The 21,651-nt window shown below is 36.5% G+C and overlaps 2 protein-coding genes across 3 annotated transcripts; one reads left to right on the forward strand and one right to left on the reverse strand.

The window, feature by feature from the left end:
• Positions 1-3,826, reverse strand: LOC137394008 (perlucin-like). Its single transcript, XM_068080723.1, has 3 exons — positions 3,776-3,826; positions 3,449-3,551; positions 1-428 (listed from the first exon to the last, which is right to left on the reverse strand). Exons 1-3 carry the CDS (start codon positions 3,824-3,826, stop codon positions 1-3), a joined length of 582 nt encoding a protein of 193 aa, XP_067936824.1.
• Positions 3,827-18,322: 14,496 nt separating this feature from the next.
• LOC137394755 (uncharacterized) lies at positions 18,323-21,181 on the forward strand. 2 transcript variants are annotated; one of them, XM_068081517.1, is made up of 2 exons: positions 18,323-18,426; positions 19,552-21,181. In XM_068081517.1, exon 2 carries the CDS (start codon positions 19,969-19,971, stop codon positions 20,917-20,919), a length of 951 nt encoding a protein of 316 aa, XP_067937618.1. In that variant the 5' UTR covers positions 18,323-18,426; positions 19,552-19,968; the 3' UTR covers positions 20,920-21,181. The 2 variants fall into 2 exon arrangements, with proteins under 2 accessions (XP_067937618.1, XP_067937619.1); XM_068081518.1 differs by lacking the exon at positions 18,323-18,426 and adding an exon at positions 18,621-18,645.
• Positions 21,182-21,651: the final 470 nt, after the last annotated feature.

Here is a 21,651-nt window from a genome sequence, read left to right on the forward strand (position 1 = left end):
TTAAATTTGATTTCTCTCACAAATGAATGGAAGCAGCTCTTTGCATTGAAGGTCATTCCAGGCATACTGCTGATTTGATCCTCTCAGTTCAAGGCAATTCTCACGTCCTCCAAGGTTGTTTGGCTCACCCGGTGCCCAATGTTTTATCGTCATTGTTGTGTTTTCATTTTTTCCTTTCCATTTCCACACTCCATCTTCTTTGAAACCTCCAACCCAGTGTCGCGTGACTTTGAGGTTCTTGTAAAATGCTCTGTAGCCCATCAGCCAATAGATTTCTTGCATATCCTGAAGGTCAGCCAATATACCTCCCTCATCCGCACATCGACTTTGCGCTTGGTTCCACGATGCTCTAGTACTAACAAACATGTAGCAGTTGCCTAATATACTTGTCACCCATTCATTAGGGCAGGTAAAGGCATTGGCTGCACCTGCAACATGAACCCATTACACTTAAGAATAGTAAGTAATCTAAAGATGGTATCACGAGCATATTACAATAGTCAGTCCATGACATACATTAGACATATGAAAAACTTCCTATTCTGATATCTAGTATCTGATGTGACAATGCAAAGAATAGCTAAAAAAGAACTTTTAACCACAAATATTGAGCTAAATTGTAGCAGTTGTCATGGCGATCTCTATAACTTTCCACCAAAAACAGTAGGACAACTCCTTTAGTTCCATTGGCCTATTTTCCTGTTTTTCTTAATAATTCTGCCAGAATTTCCAAAATCAACTAAAGTGTAATTCTGTCGAAGTGTGAACAAAGTTTAAAAATTCTTCATGTCAAGCAGTCAGTGAAATAATTTTGAATTTGCCTTATTGAGAGTTGCTTACTCCTCTGAACTCATTCGATTTAACACCAGTCCTTATATATGACCTTACCTTTGAACATGAAATGTTGTTACCACTTCTTCACACCTGATAAAAAACTGCTTATTAATACTAGGCTGATTTATGATTCATTACGCTATTGATTTTATCTTTACATTTGTTCAGATACTAGCAGGCTAGCATGAATAGACAACTCTCAAACATTTGATATCATTGAAGACAGTTTCCGAAGATAATCGTTATGGAAAACTAATGAGCTTCAAGTTTTATGCAGGATACCATGAAGGATGCAGCTTGAAGAAGCTCATTCATCATGCCCTGCCTTTAAGAAGAGGCCCTGCTATTTCCTTCTCCCCTTTTTTCTCCATCTTTGTCGGCTGATTTCTATCATATGATTAAACTCTTTTAATCTTCTTCTCTTACTTATACTACTAAAAGATTTTGTTTAAAACACAGCCCTGTATCTTTTTCCTCGTTGAAATGCTGTCTTTGAACATCTTATACCGTTATCACAGGGCTCAAAAACTTTTACCGTTTTATTTATTTATATGACTACCGGTTCCTTGTTTAAAATACAGCCCCGTATTCTTTTGTTTTGTTAAAATGCTGTCTTTTTACATTTTATACTTCATAGTTAAGCAAACCTCATTCTTACCACAGTTGAACTTACCTAGAGACAAAGCTATTATTACCAGTAGCAGCTGCATTTTTCCTACTACTTTCTCACCTCATGTAACTCAATATATATAGTAGCTTAACATATAATCCCATTCAGGTGCTTTTTCTCACCACGTCTGCACAAAAAACCACTAGTCAGACTTTAGACTATTACAGAACTGATAGAGACAGAGATTAACGAAATGCCGCCTTCAAGCACTAAAATGACAGAAGCTCTGTGTCCACTTTATCAAAGGTTGTACACTGCTTATCTAAATCCAACTTCACATGTGATTGTATGTAGCAAGAGCATTTGTTGTTAGCTGTACGGGGAACAACATACAAAATACTATTATTAAATTATACTATTATATATATTGTTATATTAAAAAGTAGTTCAATTAGGCTCCTCTCTCAGCATATATTATTTGTGAACATATCAATCAAAAATGAACCTGATGTTAGAGCCATTAGTGTGGTCTGAGACTATTTTATATTTATAGGCCACATTGCGCGAATGAAAATCTGATTGGCAGCAAAATGCGAAAATCCGATGTAATGTTTGTTACCATCATCAATAGTTTCTCTGTCACAAAATACAAAGAATATACAAAAAGCTACATGCAATGTACATATATGATATAGAAATATTAGACTTGCATGTTTGATACCTAAACATAAAGTTTTTTTGCAGAAACAGCTATTAAATTAAAGTTTTTCTTATTGTTATGTTTTAAACATGCACAAGTTTGAAGTGAAACACAGCTCTTATGGAATGGGGGGCACTCAAAGGGGCTGAGTGGTTACACACAATATTGTGAGGAGCCATTATTCATTCCGGAAAGCATGGGAGAAGTATTGATGGCACTCAACTGAAAAAAGACTGCAGATGCACAGAGGCCGTTTATTATATTCTATTTTAAGTTCAAATTTGTCAAGTCTAAGGTATCTAAAGTTTTGAATTTATGTAGTACTTGATGAATTCTCATTGTTGCACGAGTAATAAAAAACATTTTGCACGGAAATTTTATTTTTTACCAGCATATACAACATTTGCCATTCTAACTTTTAAATGAAGGTGTGTGTGTGTGTGCGCGTGCGTGCGTGTGTGTGTGTCCGGTCATAGCTAAAACTGATTGTTGGAAAAGATTTCTTGTTTCTCTTGCTACACTTTCATTCAAAATTTAGAGCAGCTTATAAATAGTGGCAGGTAATGCAGTGTCCATTGAGTAATCCATTGACTAAGTTTCTTTACTCAGTGAACTTGTGTAACTTAATGTAGTGACTAAAACTAGCCTAAATATTTACTATAATAAGAACCATGTGCATCTTTCTAACTGGGGGATTAAGAGAAAAGACTGCCCTTTACGAGAATTGAACCCATACATTTATGGATGTAAAGCCAAGTTCACTATCAGTGAGCCACACAACTACTGCCTATAATAGTTGTGTTTATAATCGTGACACATCATAATCTCTCCCTTTACAAAGGACTGTGAAAGTTGTTTTTGGGGAAGTCTGGGTAAGTATTTTTTTCTAGTAGTTTGAGCATACTAGTTCAAGTTTTTCTAGCAGTTCATATGGGTTATAGCACACATGAACTGCATTTAATTAATTTTAATCAATTGCATTTCATATGGGCTATAACCAGTAGCTGGACATACAACAGACAGACCAACAAACAAACACTTAGATTAATATACATGTATACAGTTTTGTTATTAGCCTTTTTCTGTTTTGTGAAATTTTATTTTACAATTCCGATAAAAACTTGCTTATGCTCTGCACGCTTACAACACACACAGATAAGATAGCTAAAATTTATACTAGCTGAAGACAAAGGAGATTTAACTGATCCCATCAGCAATGGATTTTCAAGGAGGCAGATTTTTAGTGCCCAGCAAAACATGCTTCCCCTGCGTATTGGAATCATAGTCCCACATACAAGTTTTACCTAGCAGTTGGATAAAGTTCCATTTTCTCCTTGGGTGAACCTTGAGCCCTAAAACTGGTGCAGCCCTGTGTATCGGCTCTTCATCCAGCCTAGACTGGTTTTCCTGCAGTATGAAAAACTTTGCATGCAGAAACAAGCTAAAATTACAAGTTTAATTAAGTGTTGTTTTATGTTGTGTTCATTTTTAAAGGATTTGTTTTTGTGAGTATCGTTTCTACTTATATCTTGATATCGTAAATATTACAGATCAATCTACGTAACCACCTTAACCTATTTCTGAATGTTTATCAACAAACTATCAAGTTCTTGACATCACATTACGCTCACTTGTTGAATACTACGCGGATAGGTGATAGAATTGTTAATGTCCATGACCATAGCATGTTCTTTTTACTGGTGACAGTGCAGTACAAATCTAATAATATGCCAGAATGTTTGAAGAGATCAAGGAAATACTTGGCTATCTGAAACAACAAGCAGAGCGTTATGCCCAACCAATGGGCCAACAGATCAACGGCTCAAGCTATGACGGGTCACCTGACGTAATAGAATTTGGCAATAGAATTCATAGAAAATTTCAAGAGGTCAGCATAAAAAGTGAAGTAAAGAGGACACAAACCTACAGTTCAAAATATCTTTAAAAGGAGACACCGCGAAAGGCATATCAGCAGCAGAATATGAACAAAAGAAGGAATAGTTGTTAGAAAAATACGGAAATATGAGTGCCACGCTCACCAGTTGATAAAGAAGATTTGGTTCCGCCCTGAAAAAGGCATTTACAGCCAACTCAAGCATGTAATTAAAATTGTACACTCATCCCTCATGGGTGAAGAAAGAGTTGGCTGCCCAGGAATTCTTGGGACTGCTTTTGTCAAATCACCTGGCCATGTAGGCCATGGCGTTAAAGCCGCCCAAAAATATGAAGAGATCCAAAATCAGCTAAAGGCGTTCGAGACGACCAACCTCAAAATTTTACATATTGATATAGCAAGAAGCGATGACCCGGAAAAGAAGAAAGCTACCGCAATGCCCAAACATTCTACAATGACCAATTACAAACACAAATGAGAACACAAGAGGCATTAAAGCGAATGGTGTCACTTGTGAACTAAGTAGGCCTATCGCACCGGCCAGAGAAGCCTGGGGATAGACGTAAAGCATGTGCTGTTGGAGATGTAACCAAATGGGGCACCAAAAGCTTGACAGTATCGCCTTCCATCTACACCAACAGCCACACAAGCGTTGGTGCAGATGGAAGGCGCCAGACGATAAAAAAATGCATCCAGAGCTAGAGGGTCCAGCAGGCTCCAGAAGAAAATTATTTCATCCGGACATAAATCAAGAGTTCAGCAACAACTATGCAACACCCTATGAAGTTTTTGGGCAAGCCGGAATGGGAGGGGCAAAGTTCCTTCTCGACAGCGAATGCTCAAAACCAATTGTTCTAATTACCATCTACAGACAATTCCAAGAATGACACACTACACGCTGAAAGCCGTGGGCTGTCAAGGAGTTCTGGTAAACAAGAGTAAACTGCCCTTGGAAGGATTAACCACCATCACAGTTACGCCAAAAAAAAAAAACTTTTCATCAGTAATTTTTGGTAGCAAATCTCCAGAAAAACAGATTATTAGGCGTCCATGTTTTATGGAAAAGGTATGCTACATAGATTTGTGAAAGGAGCAACTCTGTCAAAATGGAAAAATGATTAAGCATTGTGATCAGCATAGAGGACTACTGCAAATGGATGGGCAGGCAGTGAAAAACGTCAAAATTAATTATTTATTTATTATATTATATTTATATTATTTAGAGGTTATTTTTGCGTTCTGTTGCCAGTCAGGTTTTCATTTGCACAATACAGCCTATAAAATATAAAATAGTCTCAGATTACACTAATGGCTTCAACATCAGGTTCATTTTTGACTGATATGTTCACAAATAATATATACTGAGAGAGGAGCCTAACTTAACTACTTTTTTAATATAACAGTATATATAATAATATAATTTAATAATAGTATTTTGTATGTTGTTCCCCGTACAGCTAACAACAAATGCTCTTGCTACATACAATCACATGTGAAGTTGGATTTAGATAAGCAGTGTACAACCTATGATAAAGTGGACACAGAGCTTCTGTCATTTTAGTGCTTGAAGGCGACATTTCGTTAATCTCTGTCTCTACCAGTTCTGTAATAGTCTAAAGTCTAACTTGTGGTTTTTTGTGCAAATGTGGTGAGAAAATGCAGCTGAATGAGATTATATGTTAAGCTGCTATATATATATATATTGAGTTCATGAGGTGAGAAAGTAGTGGGAAAAATGGAATATTACCATCTTTCAATGAAGGCTTTAAAAGAATTCGAACAATACTTTGGAAAAGCTTACGATACTGCTTTTTCACTTCTGGATCATAGATATAAGACCACTCCTTGTCGCTGAATGATTGTAACAACGATATAAAGCACAATGGCTCGGACATAGCAACTGCATTTGGAAGGGCATGGAAAGCCTAAGATAAAGCTGTAGATCCGCAACGCCCGGTATGGTAAACCCAAAAAACTATTTTTCTGTTTTTTGGCATAGATTTCGCCAGCCTGTTAAATGATTTGATGGGCATTACTAAAAGATATTCAGCGGTATAAAAAATGGCTTGAAATAAAAATGGTCTTCTTCTCGTGTCAAAGACATCGATATCTTCTGGTGGAACACAAAACAAAACATACTCCTTAGAGATGCTGGCCAAAACGATATGCTTCTGTAAAGCATATTCAGGATTAACCAATCGGACATGCGTAGTAAGAAAATGGCGGAAGTCAAGGATGGTAGGCTTTATAGTTTGTGCCCGAGACCAGATCTTTAAAAGCTGGGCAGAACTCTGGTAACTTCTCCCTTTTCTAGTATTTACTAGATGTGTATGAACTCCATTCAGCCTCCAGGTGATACTTTGCCAGGTTGATAATAAGACAAAGAGAAGCGGGTGTCCAAAATATTTTAATAATCCAAGACATGACTTTTACCTTTCCATGACTGACAAGCTGTAAAGGGGGTACAATATTTTCATTACATTCAAGTAGTGAAAATACAGCACAAGGCAGCACAAGTTGATTAAAACTAAAACAGTCAGCATAGAGGGTTGATGTCAACAACAGTGTTTGAAAAATATGAGTCACTGTTCAAGGTATATCTCAAAGTTCAGTGGAGGCACAGGTTAGATGCTTTGCAAGAATTGCAAATTGTATGAGTTAGAGATCTGGCTATTGGTGACCAAAATCATAGACTCTAACAAAGATTTTCAGTTGCAATTAATTTTAAAAGCTTAGAAACCATTTTGTGGGTGTCCACCCATTGTAGTGAAAGGATATCTATTTTTTGTAGAAAATCTCGAATTTTAGTCATTTTAAAATAACTGATTAGCACAAATTAAGAATTTTCAATTCTAGATTTGAAAAGATAAGAAATTTTACGTCAGAGGTCACAGCGGTGCACACCTATCTCATCAAATCAACATAGAAACAGCTATAATGTGAAGTCGTTTAAAAAGGAAATAGCTCGGGTGAAATTTTCTTGTACATCATTTACGAGCACCATTTCCATCTTTCGTAAGCATAAAACTTTCAATAAAAATTTGTGAGTAACAAAACTCGCTTGTCTTGTGGGTTTTTGCTGTTTCTGGTGAATGACACAAACTTGTGGGGTCATTGTGGGGTCATGGAAACATAGTGACCAACTGGCAGTTTAGAGCATTTTCATCAATCTAACAAGTAAGTATTATCTTTATAGAGATATCTTCATAGTGTTATCTTCAAAACTCGCTTGACTAACGGGTTTTTACAATTTCCATCTTGGCAGTGACGTATACTTATGTATTAACTGCACAAAAATGAGACCATGAACACCAACATTGACGTTAAAGGCTCAGTATATAATATAGTAAGTGACAATACAGATAGCAATGGCTGAGCGCTTTATATTCAAACATGCAAAAGTATAACAAGATGTTTAACTACTATTTCCAGATTGGATAATAATAAGATACCCAATAATTCTATTAGATTTGCTTCTGCAGTGCAGAAAACCATGAAAGCATGTATGTATGTTAGAGGGCACAGCTCTAATGCTTGAGCGCTCATGTGCACAAATGTGGATGGCACTACAGAAATTATGTCATCTTAATTATTGACCTTTCCACAACATGGAAATAAATTGACCAATTAGATCAGCACTGTGAGGACCTAGTGTCTTTCCCATGATGTCAGATGCTGACACAACAGCGGCTATGACTGCTCATACCTCACTCCGCTATCAAAGCAGCAGTTGTATTCACAGACTGTCCGTCTTGAGTTATCCTAACAGCTGGCTCTACTGTTTATGACTATCAGAGAATAAAGAAGTTGTGATCTCCTGGCTTATAGCTTTATTAGAGATGAAGTTGCACAAAATTTTAGTATGTTTCATCTGAAAGTATTTGTAATTTTTTATCCTTTGAGATTGTTTTTAATGTTTGAGGTGATTTGACTACCAGAATGCTTGAAGATTAAAATCGTCAAAACTTGATCGGCGTTAAAATGTTCTGCAAAAAAGACATGCCCAGACTTCTCCAAATATGATGTCAGTAACAATGCATATTGTTTATAAGGGATAAATCTACAGTTTCTTCAGCGTTGGGTACTTACATGTTTACATGACATTTAGAAGGAAAAGTCGGACAATTTCTAACCAACTAGGCCTATCTTTAAATTATTAAAAACATCTATAGAAATGCATCTGAAGCTATCTTTGAAGCTTTATACCGACAATAATCAGCAAATACAAAATAAAACATACGTAAATAGAGATATGTAACACACAGCTGACACATCAGCGTCTATGACTGCTCATGCCTCACTCCGCTATCAAAGCAGCAGTTGTATTCTCAGACTGTCCGTCTTGGGTTATCCTAACAGCTGGCTCTACTGTTTATGACTATCAGAGAATAAAAAAGTTTGTTCTCGGATCACGCACTTACGAACATCTCAGTTTCAGTGATAAAAGCTATAGACACCGTTCATCCTAGTCAATAATCAAGTCAATAATAATAGTCTGACATTTTGATATCATGGTTTATAGCTTTAAAGATGAACTTACACAAAATTTTAGTAGATTGTATCAGAAAGTATCAGTATTTTTCTATCATTTGTGATTGTTTTTTAATGTTTGAGGTGGTCTGATTGCCAGGATGTTTCAAGATTAAAATCGACAAAACTTGATCACAGATAAAACGGTCAGAAGCAAAAGACATGCCTAGACTTCTCCAAATATGATGTCAGTAACCATGCATATTGTTTATAAGTGATAAATATACAGTTTTTTCAGCATCCGGTACTTGAATGTTTATACATAATTTAGCAGGAAAAGTTGGACAATTTCTAACCAACGAGGACTACCTTTCAATTATTTAAAACATCTATAGAAATGTATCTGAAGTTATATTTGAAGTTTCGTTGTAACAATCAAAGCAAATACAAAATAAAACATACGTAAATAGAGATATGTAACACACAGCTTGACCCCAATAGCTGATATCATAACGAGAGGGACAAAAAGCGAAACTAAATTTTGTGCGAGTTTATCTTTAAACACAGTTTCATAGTAAACATACCCATGTTAATAATCAGAACTCTGTGTTGGTCATTTAAAATTCTGTTCAAGCATTAAACAGGTTCACTTAGATTCTCACTAAACTCCAGCTAGGCTGGTTAGTGACTTGGCAGAAAGCTGCTGTATGTCATGTCAGAAGCCCTGCCTGTCACTTCTGGAGTCTTTTCTAGGAATTGCACTCTAACCTGCTGGTCACGTGTCAGACACTCCAGACCACCAGGGCAGGATTCTATTACCGTACATTAATGTGAAGTAAAGCAGTGGATTGATTTTGTGGATCCACTGAAAGTCGCCAGTAACAAGTATTTACTGTAGTAACAAAAGACGTTGATCCCCTTCCTTGTACAGATGGTAGTCTAGACACGCAGGAACGAAGCGCCGTCTTCAGCCCATTGAACTTACCAAGCGGCTATTACCCTAGTAGGTAGAGTTGGGTAGGAATGTTAAAGGTTGACTTGCAACAAAATTCACATTACAGTTATTTGATATGAAAAGATTCACCATGTCTTACTCTGTTGTGTTGTAGGTGCAAAATATGTGAAAATGTGATTACAAGCTCTTAAAAGCTCAAAAACGAACAGTTAATCGCAGCCACACGAGACCGCCGTAGTTTGGATTCTCTTTCCAAAACAGCTCAAATGTGACGTAGTTGTGGTAGATGGTTTCTGTTTACACTTTCATGCAACCTTATTCGTCGAAATATTTTCACAAATATACTTCACGCATTCAATAAAACCATGTCTATTGTTCTTAAGCGTCTATTTTATCGTCATTGTAATGCTGTCACTTTGAGCACTGATATCTTATAACTTACCGTAAAAATTCGTTAAACTTTTTAACCTTAGCTCGAAGGAGTGCATATCGTTCTCTGATAATCATGACGAGTCTGTTGGTGACCTGTGATAATCGAAAAGTGCTGCAAAAATTATTTTCGAAGTATTGAGTCACATGATCAGGTTACGATTTGACGATTAATTCAAGCCAAAACAAAACTGTAAAGTAGCGAGCATCTATATTTGATACGGGGTCTTCGGTAAAACCCGAAGTGTTTGTCATAAACTAGTGCTACGATAGGTTTATATTGAGCTTTTTATTTGGCCTTTGATACGGGGTCTTCGGTAAAACCCGAAATGTTTGTCATAAACTAGTGCTACGATAAGTTTATATTGAGCTTTTTATTGGCCTTTCAATTCATGTGAGAACATCACGTGACAAGACAATAACCAAACTGTCATGACTACATCAGAGAAATAAAGAGATTCCAATCTACGGCGGCTTTTCGTTTTTGAGCTTTTAAGAGCTTGTAATCATATTTCCACATATTTTGCACTTACAACACAACAGAGTAAGACATGGTGAATCTTTTGATACCAAATAACTGTAATGTGAATTTTGATCATCTAGTTAGATCATCTATTTGGATGATATAATTGTATTTGCCCCAGGCGTTGATGCACACATCTAGAGGCTAAACGATGTATTCACCTGGCTCTGGGCTGTCAGCTTGAACTCAAGTCAAAAAAGTGCTCATTCTTTGCAAACCAAGTGACCTATCTAGATCACACAGTGAGTAGCAAGGGTGTCAACACTGATGATGAGAAGGTCTTGGCTCCTCAGCTCTGGTTCAATCCACTACAAAAGCGGCATCTCCGAGCATTTTTAGACACCTGTAACTATTACAGTCAATTTATACCAAGCTATTTCGAAATAGCTCAAACCTTGACGCAGTTAAGTTAGAAAAACGCACAATTTCAGTGGTAAGATGAGTGCCAAAAAGTGTTCAACACGCCACAGCAACATCTGGTATCCGCCCTTATACTAGCTTACCCAGACTTCCAATTCCGTTCGTTCTGGACATCGATGCCAGTGTGAGAGGCCTTGGCGGAATTCTTTCTCAAACGCAGGATGAGCAAGAGAGAGTGCACGCATACAATTCAAAGATGACGACTGTGGAAAAACTGAACTTGCATAACTTGACAAAAGATGATAACCATCGTAAAAGCAGTGATACTCGTCAAGTTGCAACTCTGTGGCCAAAAGTTTGTGATCCGTACTGTTCATGCATCTCTGTCATGGTTAATGCACACTGGCCTGTTGGATGGAGACTTTGGGTCTGTATGACTTTACAATTGAATACAAAAAGACCTGTGTACACAATCCTTCGTTTTTTTGTGATGTCATTCTAGCGTTGTCCGCCATCTTTATGGACACATTTTATCGTTAAAAACACGAAGCTTCTGCAGTTAATTATTGCAAACAATCCTTTTGTTGGCAATTTTTTGTTTTAGTATCAAAACAACACTGAAAAATACTATTAATCAAGAGAATGACGATCGTTTTCTACAAAGATGGCGGTTTTTTTCGTGGACGAGCGCATGTGCAAACAGGGTGATGACGTCAAAAAACCGATGGATAATGCGGACAGTTTGAGTCGCCAGACCTGTAAGGACTGGTGACAGTGCACCCACCTAGCTTGCATCAATCCCTGGATGGAGAAGAACATCGCACCAAGGGTCGAGCAGCCTGAAGAGGCTCAGCCTTCACAATGACACCATGCTAGCACACCTCTTCATACTATTCTTTCTCATATGAACTTGCGCACTGGTAGCCATGCGGGACCCTACCAGGTTCCGCCCCTCCATAACAGCACGGTACAAGCAATACTCGTTGGACCCTCATTTCATAGAGACAACTATCTCCCCCTCAAGCTACTAACTTGTATCTTTAATGTCATGCAAAATCCTCTGCGATTCTCGTGATGGAGTTGTTAACATTCGTGACCACACAATGTTTCACTCAGGTTTATTTAAAGATGATACTCATTTAAAGAAAGAACTCATGTCATTAAGTAATTAAGCAGTACTGGAGGGTTAGTACATAATTCAATAGTTGTACCAAATATGGATACAAGCTAGTTACCTACTGTAGCAAATAATTTTCATTGGGGACTTTCAGTGGATCCACACAATCAATCCACTGCTTCGTTTCACATTAATGTAATAGAATCCCTGGGGGCTCTAGACCGTCTAACCTGTGACTAGCAGGTCAGAGTGTAATTTCTAGAAAAAACGCCAGAAGTGACAGGCAGGACTTTTGACATAACATACCGCAGCTTTCTGGCAAGTCACTAACCAGCCTAGCTGGAGTTTAGTGAGAATCTAAATGAACCTGTTTAATGCTTGAACAGAATTTTAAATGACTAACACAGGGGTTCTGATTATTAACATGGGTGTGTTTACTATGAAACTGTGTTTAAAGATAAACTCGCACAAAATTTAGTTTCCTGTTTGTCCCTTTCGTTATGATATCAGCTATTGGGGTCAAGTTGTAGGGTTACATGTCTCTATTTACGTATGTTTTATTGTGTATTTGCTTTGATTGTTACAACGAAACTTCAAATATAACTTCAGATACATTTCTATAGATGTTTTAAATAATTGAAAGGTAGTCCTCGTTGGTTAGAAATTGTCCAACTTTTCCTGCTAAATTATGTATAAACATTCAAGTACCGGATGCTGAAAAAACTGTATATTTATCACTTATAAACAATATGCATGACTACTAATAACACATTTGGAAAAGTCTAGGCATGTCTTTTGCTTCTGACCGTTTTATCTGTGATCAAGTTTTGTCGATTTTAATCTTGAAACATCCTGGCAATCAGACCACCTCAAACACTAAAAACAATCACAAATGATAGAAAAATACCGATACTTTCTGATACAATCTACTAAACCTTTGTGTAAGTTCATCTTTAAAGCTATAAGCCATGAGATCAAAATGTCAGACTATTATTATTGACTTGATTATTGACTAGGATGAACGGTATCTATAGCTTTTATCACTGAAACTGAGATGTTCGTAAGTGCGTGATCCGAGAACAAACTTCTTTATCCTCTGATAGTCATAAACAGTAGAGCCAGCTGTTAGGATAACTCAAGACGGACAGTCTGAGAATACAACTGCTTCTTTGATAGCGGAGTGAGGTATGAGCAGTCATAGACGCTGATGTGTCAGCATCTGACATCATGGGAAGAGGCACTAGGTCCTCACAGTGCTGATCTAATTGGTCAATTTATCTCCTTGTTATGAGAAGGTCAATAAACAAGGTGACATAATTTCTGTAGTGCCATCCACATTTGTGCACATGTGCGCTCAAGTGAGAATGCATTAAAGTTGTGCCCTATGACATGCGTACATGCTTTCATGGTTTTCAGTACTGCAGAAGCAAATCTAATAGAATTATTGGGTATCTTATTATTATCCAATCTGGAAATAGTAGTTAAACAACTTGTTATACTTTTGCATGTTTGAATATAAAGCGCCCAGCCATTGCTATCTGTATTGTCACTTGCTATATTATATACTGAGCCTTTAACGTCAATGTTGGTGTTCATGGTCTCATTTTTGTGCAGTTAATACACAAGTATACGTCACTGCCAAGATGGAAATTGTAAAAACCCGTTAGTCAAGCGAGTTTTGAAGATAACACTATGAAGATAACACTTACTGGTTAGATTGATGAAAATGCTCTAAACTGCCAGCTGGTCACTATGTTTCCATGACCCCACAATGATCTCACAAGTTCGTGTCATCCGCAAGATGGGAGTAGCACAAACCCACAAGACAAGCGAGTTTTGTTACTCACAAATTTTTATCGAATGTTTCATCTTGCGAAAGATGGAAATGGTGCTCGTAAATGATGTACAAGAAAATTTCACACGAGCTATTTCCTTTTTAAACGATTTCACATTATAGCTGTTTCTATGTTGAGTTGATGAGATAGGTGTGCACCGCTGTGACCTCTGGCATAGAAATCTTTATCTTTTTAAAAAAGCGCCCGCATTAATCCGCAGTATGGGAATATCCATTGAAAAACTTATCGCATGGTAACTCAGAGTGCGCACAATTCCAAGTCTACATAATGGAAGTATGATGATTAAAAAGCCAGTCATATCACCTGCGGTGTGTTTGCTTATTTACATACCATGATGGATGCATAAATTGGTCAATCAAGCGTCCGCAACTGAAGTTTGCCAGTAAAAAAGTATTTACTATGTAACTAGTTCATATGCATATTTGGAAAATCTCCCCATTACTGCCAACTCAGCATGGGAAAGAGCAGGTGAGAGAAAATAATAACGCAAATCTATGCAAGACAATTTTTCTTTTACTGTACTCATGCAGAATTGATGTGGTTCACCTCTGTGCTGACTGTTTTAGTTTTGATCACCTTTTGCTGCCTCTCATTCTCACCACTCAAATGAAATAAAATTTTTATACCCCTTTACAGCTTTTCAGTCATGGAGAGGTGGGAGTCATGTCTTGGATTACTAAAATATTTTGGACACCTGCTTCTCTTTGTCTTATTATCAACATGGCAAAGTATTACCTGGAGGCTGAATGGAGTTCATACACATCTAGTAAATACTAAAAAGGGTAGAAGTTACCAGAGTTCTGCCCAGCTTTTAAAGATCTGGTCTTGGTCACAACCCACAAAGCCTACCATCCTTGGTTTCCGCCATTTTCTTACGTCGCATGTCCGATTTGTTAATCCCGAATATGCTTTACAGAAGCATATCGTTTTGGCCAGCATCTCTAATGAGTATGCTTTCTTTTGTGTTCCGCCAGAAGATATTGATGTCTTTGACACGAGAAAAAGACCATTTTTATTTCAAGCTATTTTTTATACTGCTGAATATCTTTTGGTAGTGCCCATCAAATCCTTTAACAGGCTCGCAGAGTCCATGCCAGAAAACAGAAAAACAGTTCTTTAGGTTTACCATACCGGCCGTTGCGGATCTACAGCTCTATCTCAGGCTTTCAATGCCCTACCAAATGCAGTTGCTATGTCCGAGCCATTGTGCTTTGTATCGCTGTTACAATCATTCAGCGACAAGGAGTTGTCTCATATCTATGATGCAGAAGTAAAAAAGCAGTATCGCAAGCTTTTCCAAAGTATTGTTCAAATTCTTTTAAAGCCTTCGTTGAAAGATGCCAATATTCTAGTCGTAAAACATCCTGCATTCGATTTCTTATCACATATTGATTTAGTTTCTGAGTTCTTTCCAGAATTTAAAGTTATTTTTATGTATAGAGACGCTAAATCACAAATCTCCTCACTCTATCGTGCAATTGGTAACACCGATATGACGGTCGCTCTTACTAAAGTTGTTTCCAGAAATGCAGTGCTTTCAAAATTGTTTCCTTTTATAAAGCCGATTGACCTTGAATATAACAGATGTTACACCTGCAAAGAACATGCGCATTGGTTATATGCCAGGGAAAAGAAACGCCCGATATGCGAGTTAGGCATATTCAGTGTCGGTTACAGTGAAACGTGCTACCACTACAGACAAGCTGTACAAAACAAGCTAATGCCCATCATGGCCTTTAAGTATGAGTTATTTAGGAATAACCTGCAGCAGCAGCTGGCAGCACTGTTTCGTCACATGGAGCTGAGGTTCACAAAGGAACAATCATCACTGATGCACAAAGCTCTTGAATCGGACAGCCAAGAGCATTCACATATAAGTAGAGTGCTGGTTGCTAAAAAACAAGTGATGATAACTCCATCTATGATTACTGAGGCTAATGAAAGTTTAGAATATTTTGATTTACCAAAATGGGGAGAGTCGACAACCCTCCCTAACACAGTAAATTTGTTTGTTTGTTTGTTTGTTTATTTTCATCTATAATATAACCACAAAAAATAATATGAAGAGTGTTTCTAACAGTATAAAAAGACAAGAGAAATAGAAAAAATAAATAAAAAATGTCACTCCAGGGGAGGTGATGATGAGGTCCCTGTGCGCAATAGCAAGGCTAATCAAGGCGCGGAACCTGAAAGTAGAGTCAGCAGAAGTATGTCTAGTTGGTTTAGTCGTCTGGTTGTCTGAGGTAGCGCTTCAGTTCATTTTTGAAAGAATTAGCATTTACAATTTTACGCAGTGTAACCGGTAGTAGATTCCATAGCAATGACTCTTGATAATCCAAACAACATTGACCAGCTTTTAATTTAAACAATGGTATTTTTAGGTTTATGTGTGTTTGACGAGTAGTTAAATGTGTTATCGTCCTGTTATTGTTTGTTTCGTAAAATGTGTTGTGTGCTTTTATCAGTACTTTTTATTTGTATAACTTTTTGATAGTTAAAACTCTATTTAGGTTGAATAGCGGATTAGCAGAAAAATCATAAGCTTTCTTGTTAATTATTCTGAGTAAACGGTTTTGAAAAACTTTAATTTTGTTTAAGTAGCAGTCTGGAGCATTTCCCCATGCCTCAACACAATACGAGAGTTTGGAATTGATGAAGGAATTGGACAGAATTAGCAAAACATCCTTAGAGAGGTACTGAGACAATTGAAAAACAACCCAGCATAAGATCTAAAGTCTTTTAACAGTTTGGATATATGATTGCTCCAATTCAGCTGAGGGTCAATAAGTACTCCCAAAAATTTTATATTGTCAGATTTATTTATTGCATGACCATTAATTAGTAAGGATTGTTCATTAAAGTGGTACGAGTTCTGTGGGTTTTTTAATAAAATGTAGCAAGTTTTGTTGAAATTAATTGTTAGTTTATTTTGGTTGCACCAACTCTGAAGGCTTTTTAGGTCTTTATTTACCAAATGCATTTGCTTGTGAAGGTCTTTGGATTCCAAAAAAAGATTAGTATCATCTGCATACAATATTGGTGAAAGTACTTTTAATTGACATGCTAAGTCATTAATATATATTAGAAACAAAGTGGAACCCAATACAGATCCTTGAGGAACACCACATTTCATAGATTGTGGTGCTGAAAGGGCAGTATTTATTTTTGTCCTTTGACTCCGATCTTTTAAGTAGTTTTCTATCCATTTAATAGCTGTTAATTTGAAACCAATAGACTTCAATTTTAATAACAATATATCATGGTCAATGGTATCAAATGCTTTGCTGAAATCTATAAATATACCAAGAACACAATTTCCCTTGTTAAAAGCTTGGAATGTTTTGTTTGTAAAAGAAATAATTGCATCTCTTGTTCCAATACCTTTTCTAAAACCAAATTGATTAGAGTATAGAATGTTACTGCGTTGAAGATAGTCCATGATTTGGAAATTTATAAGTTTTTCTGTTGAAATTAGCCAAAGCATTTTTCAATTCTGCTGTTAACCTGTAATAACACCTCGTATGTTCCTGTCAAGAATCTATTTGTGGCACGTACTATACATCTGACCTAACTATTCAATTGAATGGGCAGAAAATAGACTGGTTTGCATTGCTTGATTCGACTATTAATGTTTAGTTAATGCTCTCCGTTTTCACCCAGAATCAGACATACTGAAATTACAATCTTTGCTGAACATATTATGTAATTTTTATATTTTAGAAACTGTATTATAGTAATACAAAGTTGTCTAGCAACAGAATTTAAAATCAACTGTAATGTTCAATCCCATAATCAGTACATCCTGGAATGTGCAAAACTAGTACATGGTGAAACAGCTGCCAAAAAAACTTCCTCTCAAATGACACTGTTTGCTCCAGAATTAGTGGCATCTCTTTTGATATACAAACCCATGTCCCTGAGAAAATCAAAAAAGTCTCGCTGGTTCCCCATTTAGCTTGTTGAAACAACTGATGCTGCAAGCCTTTCTCCGTCAATTGAATTTGTTTGATATATTGAAAAATGATATTGGTATTCAGAAAAATGGTAAAATGATTAATGGAAACAGCAAAAACCCACAAGTCAAACGAACTGTGTTACTCACAAATTTTTATTGAATGTTTCATCTTGCGAAAGATGGAAATGGTGCTCGTAAATGATGTACAAGAAATATCCGCACAAGTTAGTCCATTTTAAGTATTTCCACACTTCAGCCGTTTCTGTTTTGATTTGATGAGATAGGAGTGCGCTGTTATGGCCTCTGGCGTAGAGTTCCTTTTCTTTATAACAAAGTTCCCGCGTTAATCTGCAACATATGAAATGTTCATTGAAATATTGAAGCTCAGTAACTCAAAGTGCACACAATTCCAAACTCGCACAATGAAGACATAGTGATTAGAATGTCAGTCATATCAAGTGAATATTGAAGTAATATTGAAGTAACTACTTAAAAGGCACACAATTTCAAGTTCGTACAATAGAAACATAATGGTTGGAAAGCCAGTTATATCACCTGTAGTAGGTTTGCTTATTCACACACCGTGATGAATGCATAAATTGGTCAATCAAGCATGACTCCTCAACTGAAGTTTGCCAGTAAAAAGTATTCGTTATGTAACTAGTTCATATGGATATTTGGCAAATCTCCCCATTACTGCCAACTCAGCATTGGAAAGAGCAGGTGAGAGAAAATAATAATGCAAATTTATGCAAGACAATTCTTTCTCCCACTGTACTCACGCAGAGTTGCGGTACTCGTTTATCTCTTCATAGAGCCATCAGTATAAAAAAGTTAATGACTGGAAAGTTGAGAAAATTGCATTTCACATAATTATGACGACGCTCCTACTCGTCAAAGCTTTAGAATGATTTGGGTTTTTGTCTGCTGCCAATAAGTGAGGTAGGCATTTGAGAAGATACATTAATCTAATAATTTGAATTAATGAAAAAAGAGTTTTTCTTAATATTCATTTGAACCAAAAGAAGGTTGAATCAGTATGAAATAAGACTGGTGGTTATAAGGTGAGTTTCAAATAAACGAAACTGAATCACTTTCTTAACTGTGTAGTATCACTTTTATAGTCAACATAACAAAAAGAAACATTGCAACTCGTCTGTTTCACTTCACGCTTTTGCTTCCTTCACCTTTACTACTAGCCTGCATATCAGATCATCATTTTATGTTTAGCCTGTCAGGTCCATTTTTAATATTTTCAATTTTTCATAATTATTTTTATTTTTTATTACTTATTTCATTTTTCTCATTTCACCTCTTCCTCTCACCATTGCCTTCAACAAGCCCTCTTCTTCTTCCATCTTCATTCTATCTACCCTCATTCTTTTGAGTTATTGTTTTATGTCTATTATGAATTTGTGATTCAGCGTTTTATTTGTTTTTCCGTGCTTCCAAATCTAAATTTGAAAAGTCCTAATCAACAATTTTGAAACAACTAGAATTAGAAATTTTCTACAAAAAACTGAATAACTTTTTACTACAATATGTGGACACCTTCAAAACGGTTTTTAAGAATGTTTTTAAAACTAATTGTAATTGAAAATCTTTGTTAGAGTCCATGATTTTGGTGTCTAATAGCTTGATCTCTAACTCAGACAACTCTCAATCCTTGCAAAGCATCTAGCCTGTACTTCTACTGAACTTTGAGATATACGTTGAACAGTGACTCGTATTGTTCAAACACTGTTGTTGGCATCACCCATATGCGCTGACTGCTTTAGTTTTGATCAACTTGTGTTGGCCCTCTTTTTCACTACTTAATTGTAATGAAAATATTATACCCCTTTACAGCTTGTCAGTCATGGAAAGGTGGAAGTCATGTCTTGGATTACTAAAACATTTCGGACACCTGCTTCTCTTTGTCTTATTATCAACCTGGCAAAGTATTACCTGGAGGCTGAATGGAGTTCATATACATCTAGTAAATACTAGAAAAGGGAGAAATTACCAAAGTTCTGCCCAGCTTTTAAAGATCTGGTCTCGGGCACAAACTATAAAGCCTACCATCCTTGGTTTCCGCCATTTTCTTACTTCGCATGTCCGATTTGTTAATCCCGAATATGCTTTACAAAAGCATATCGTTTTGGCTAACATCTCTAAAGAGTATGTTTTGTTTTGTGTTCCGTCAGAAGATATCGATGTCTTTGACACGAGAAGAAGGCCATTTTTATTTCAAGCTATTTTTATACTGCTGAATATCTTTTAGTAATGCCCATCAAATCCTTTAACAGGCTGGCAGAGTGCATGCCAGAAAACAGAAAAACAGTTCTTTGGGTTTACCATACCGGGCGTTGCGGGTCTACAGCTTTATCTCAGGCTTTCAATGCCCTTCCGAATGCAGTTGCTATGTCCGAGCCATTGTGCTTTATATCACTGTTACAATCATTCAGCGACAAGGAGTTGTCTTATATCTATAATCTAGAAGTTAAAAAGCAGTATCGCAAGCTTTTCCAAAGTATTGTTCGAGTTCTTTTAAAGCCTTCCTTGAAAGATGCCGATATTTTAGTCATTAAACATCCAGCATTCGATTCGCTATCACATATTGATTTAGTTGCCGAGTTCTTCCCAGAATTTAAAATTATTTTCATGTATAGAGACGCTAAACCACAAATCTCTTCACTCTATCGTGCAATTGGCAACACTGATATGGCCGTCGCTCTTACTAAAGTTGTTTCCAGAAATGCCGTGCTTTCAAATTTGTTTCCTTTTATAAAGCCGATTGACCTTGAATATGACAGATGTTACATTTGCGAAGAGCATATAGAGTGGTTATACGCCAGGGAAAAGAAACGCCCGATATGCGAGTTAGGCATATTTAGTGTCGGTTACAGTGAAACGTGCTACCACTACAGACAAGCTGTACAAAACAAGCTAATGCCCATCATGGCCTTTAAGTATGAGTTGTTTAGGAATAACCTGCAGCAGCTGGCAGCACTGTTTGATCACATGGAGCTGAGGTTCACAGAGGAACAATCATCACTGATGCACAAAGCTCTTGAATTGGACAGCCAAGAGCATTCAGATATAAGCAGAGCGTTAGTAGCTAAAAAACAGGTGACGATAACTCCATCCATGATTGCTGAAGCGAACGAAAGTTTAGAATATTTTGGTTTACCAAAATGGGGAGAGTCGATAACCCTCCCAAACACAGTTAATTAGCACCAGCATAGCTTCAATTCTGCTTCTGTTAGATCAATAGTATAGTTATAACTTTCAATTATTAACTTTTATATGTATTCATCATTTTTATTATTATTACTGTCAGTAGGTTTACCAAATTTTCTATTAGAAAATTTGAGTTGCAAGAAAAAAAATTGCTACTGTTGGATTAGTTTTTAGTAAAACCTTTTTATCGTATTCACGGCTGAGGCATTACTGGTAAACATAGGTACTATTGCTTTTATAAAATAATATAGTTGTTTAAGCGACACGACTGTTTTTTTTATAAACACTTTAGATTATTTTTTATTAAACAATCAAAACATTATTTTTATTGTTGCCATTCATCTCTAACCATGCTTAAGTTTTATGTTCAGCAATACAAACACTTTTAAATGTACACCTGCTGTTTAGCTTAATAAAAAACAATTAAAACACAATTAGAATGCTACCAAAGGCTGACTTTTCTTAAGTAGACTTAAGAAGACTTTTTATAACTTAACTGTTTGCGAATTCCTACATGAAACACGATTAGTTTTTTTTAATAAGGAGTAAAGTTCTGATTTTGATCTGAGGCTATTTACTTTCATCATCTGCGTTTACTAAATTTGAACACTATGATTATGAGTGAAGACTTAACCAGCAACAAAGGTTTTCAAAATTGGGTGTTGCATTAACGCATTTGAATACTCATTAGAACGCTTTCATGATAAACCCATAAAGCTTTTCGCT

The sequence above is a fragment of the Watersipora subatra genome, chromosome 4 (genome assembly GCF_963576615.1).
Source record: "Watersipora subatra chromosome 4, tzWatSuba1.1, whole genome shotgun sequence".
NCBI classification, from domain to species: domain Eukaryota; kingdom Metazoa; phylum Bryozoa; class Gymnolaemata; order Cheilostomatida; family Watersiporidae; genus Watersipora; species Watersipora subatra.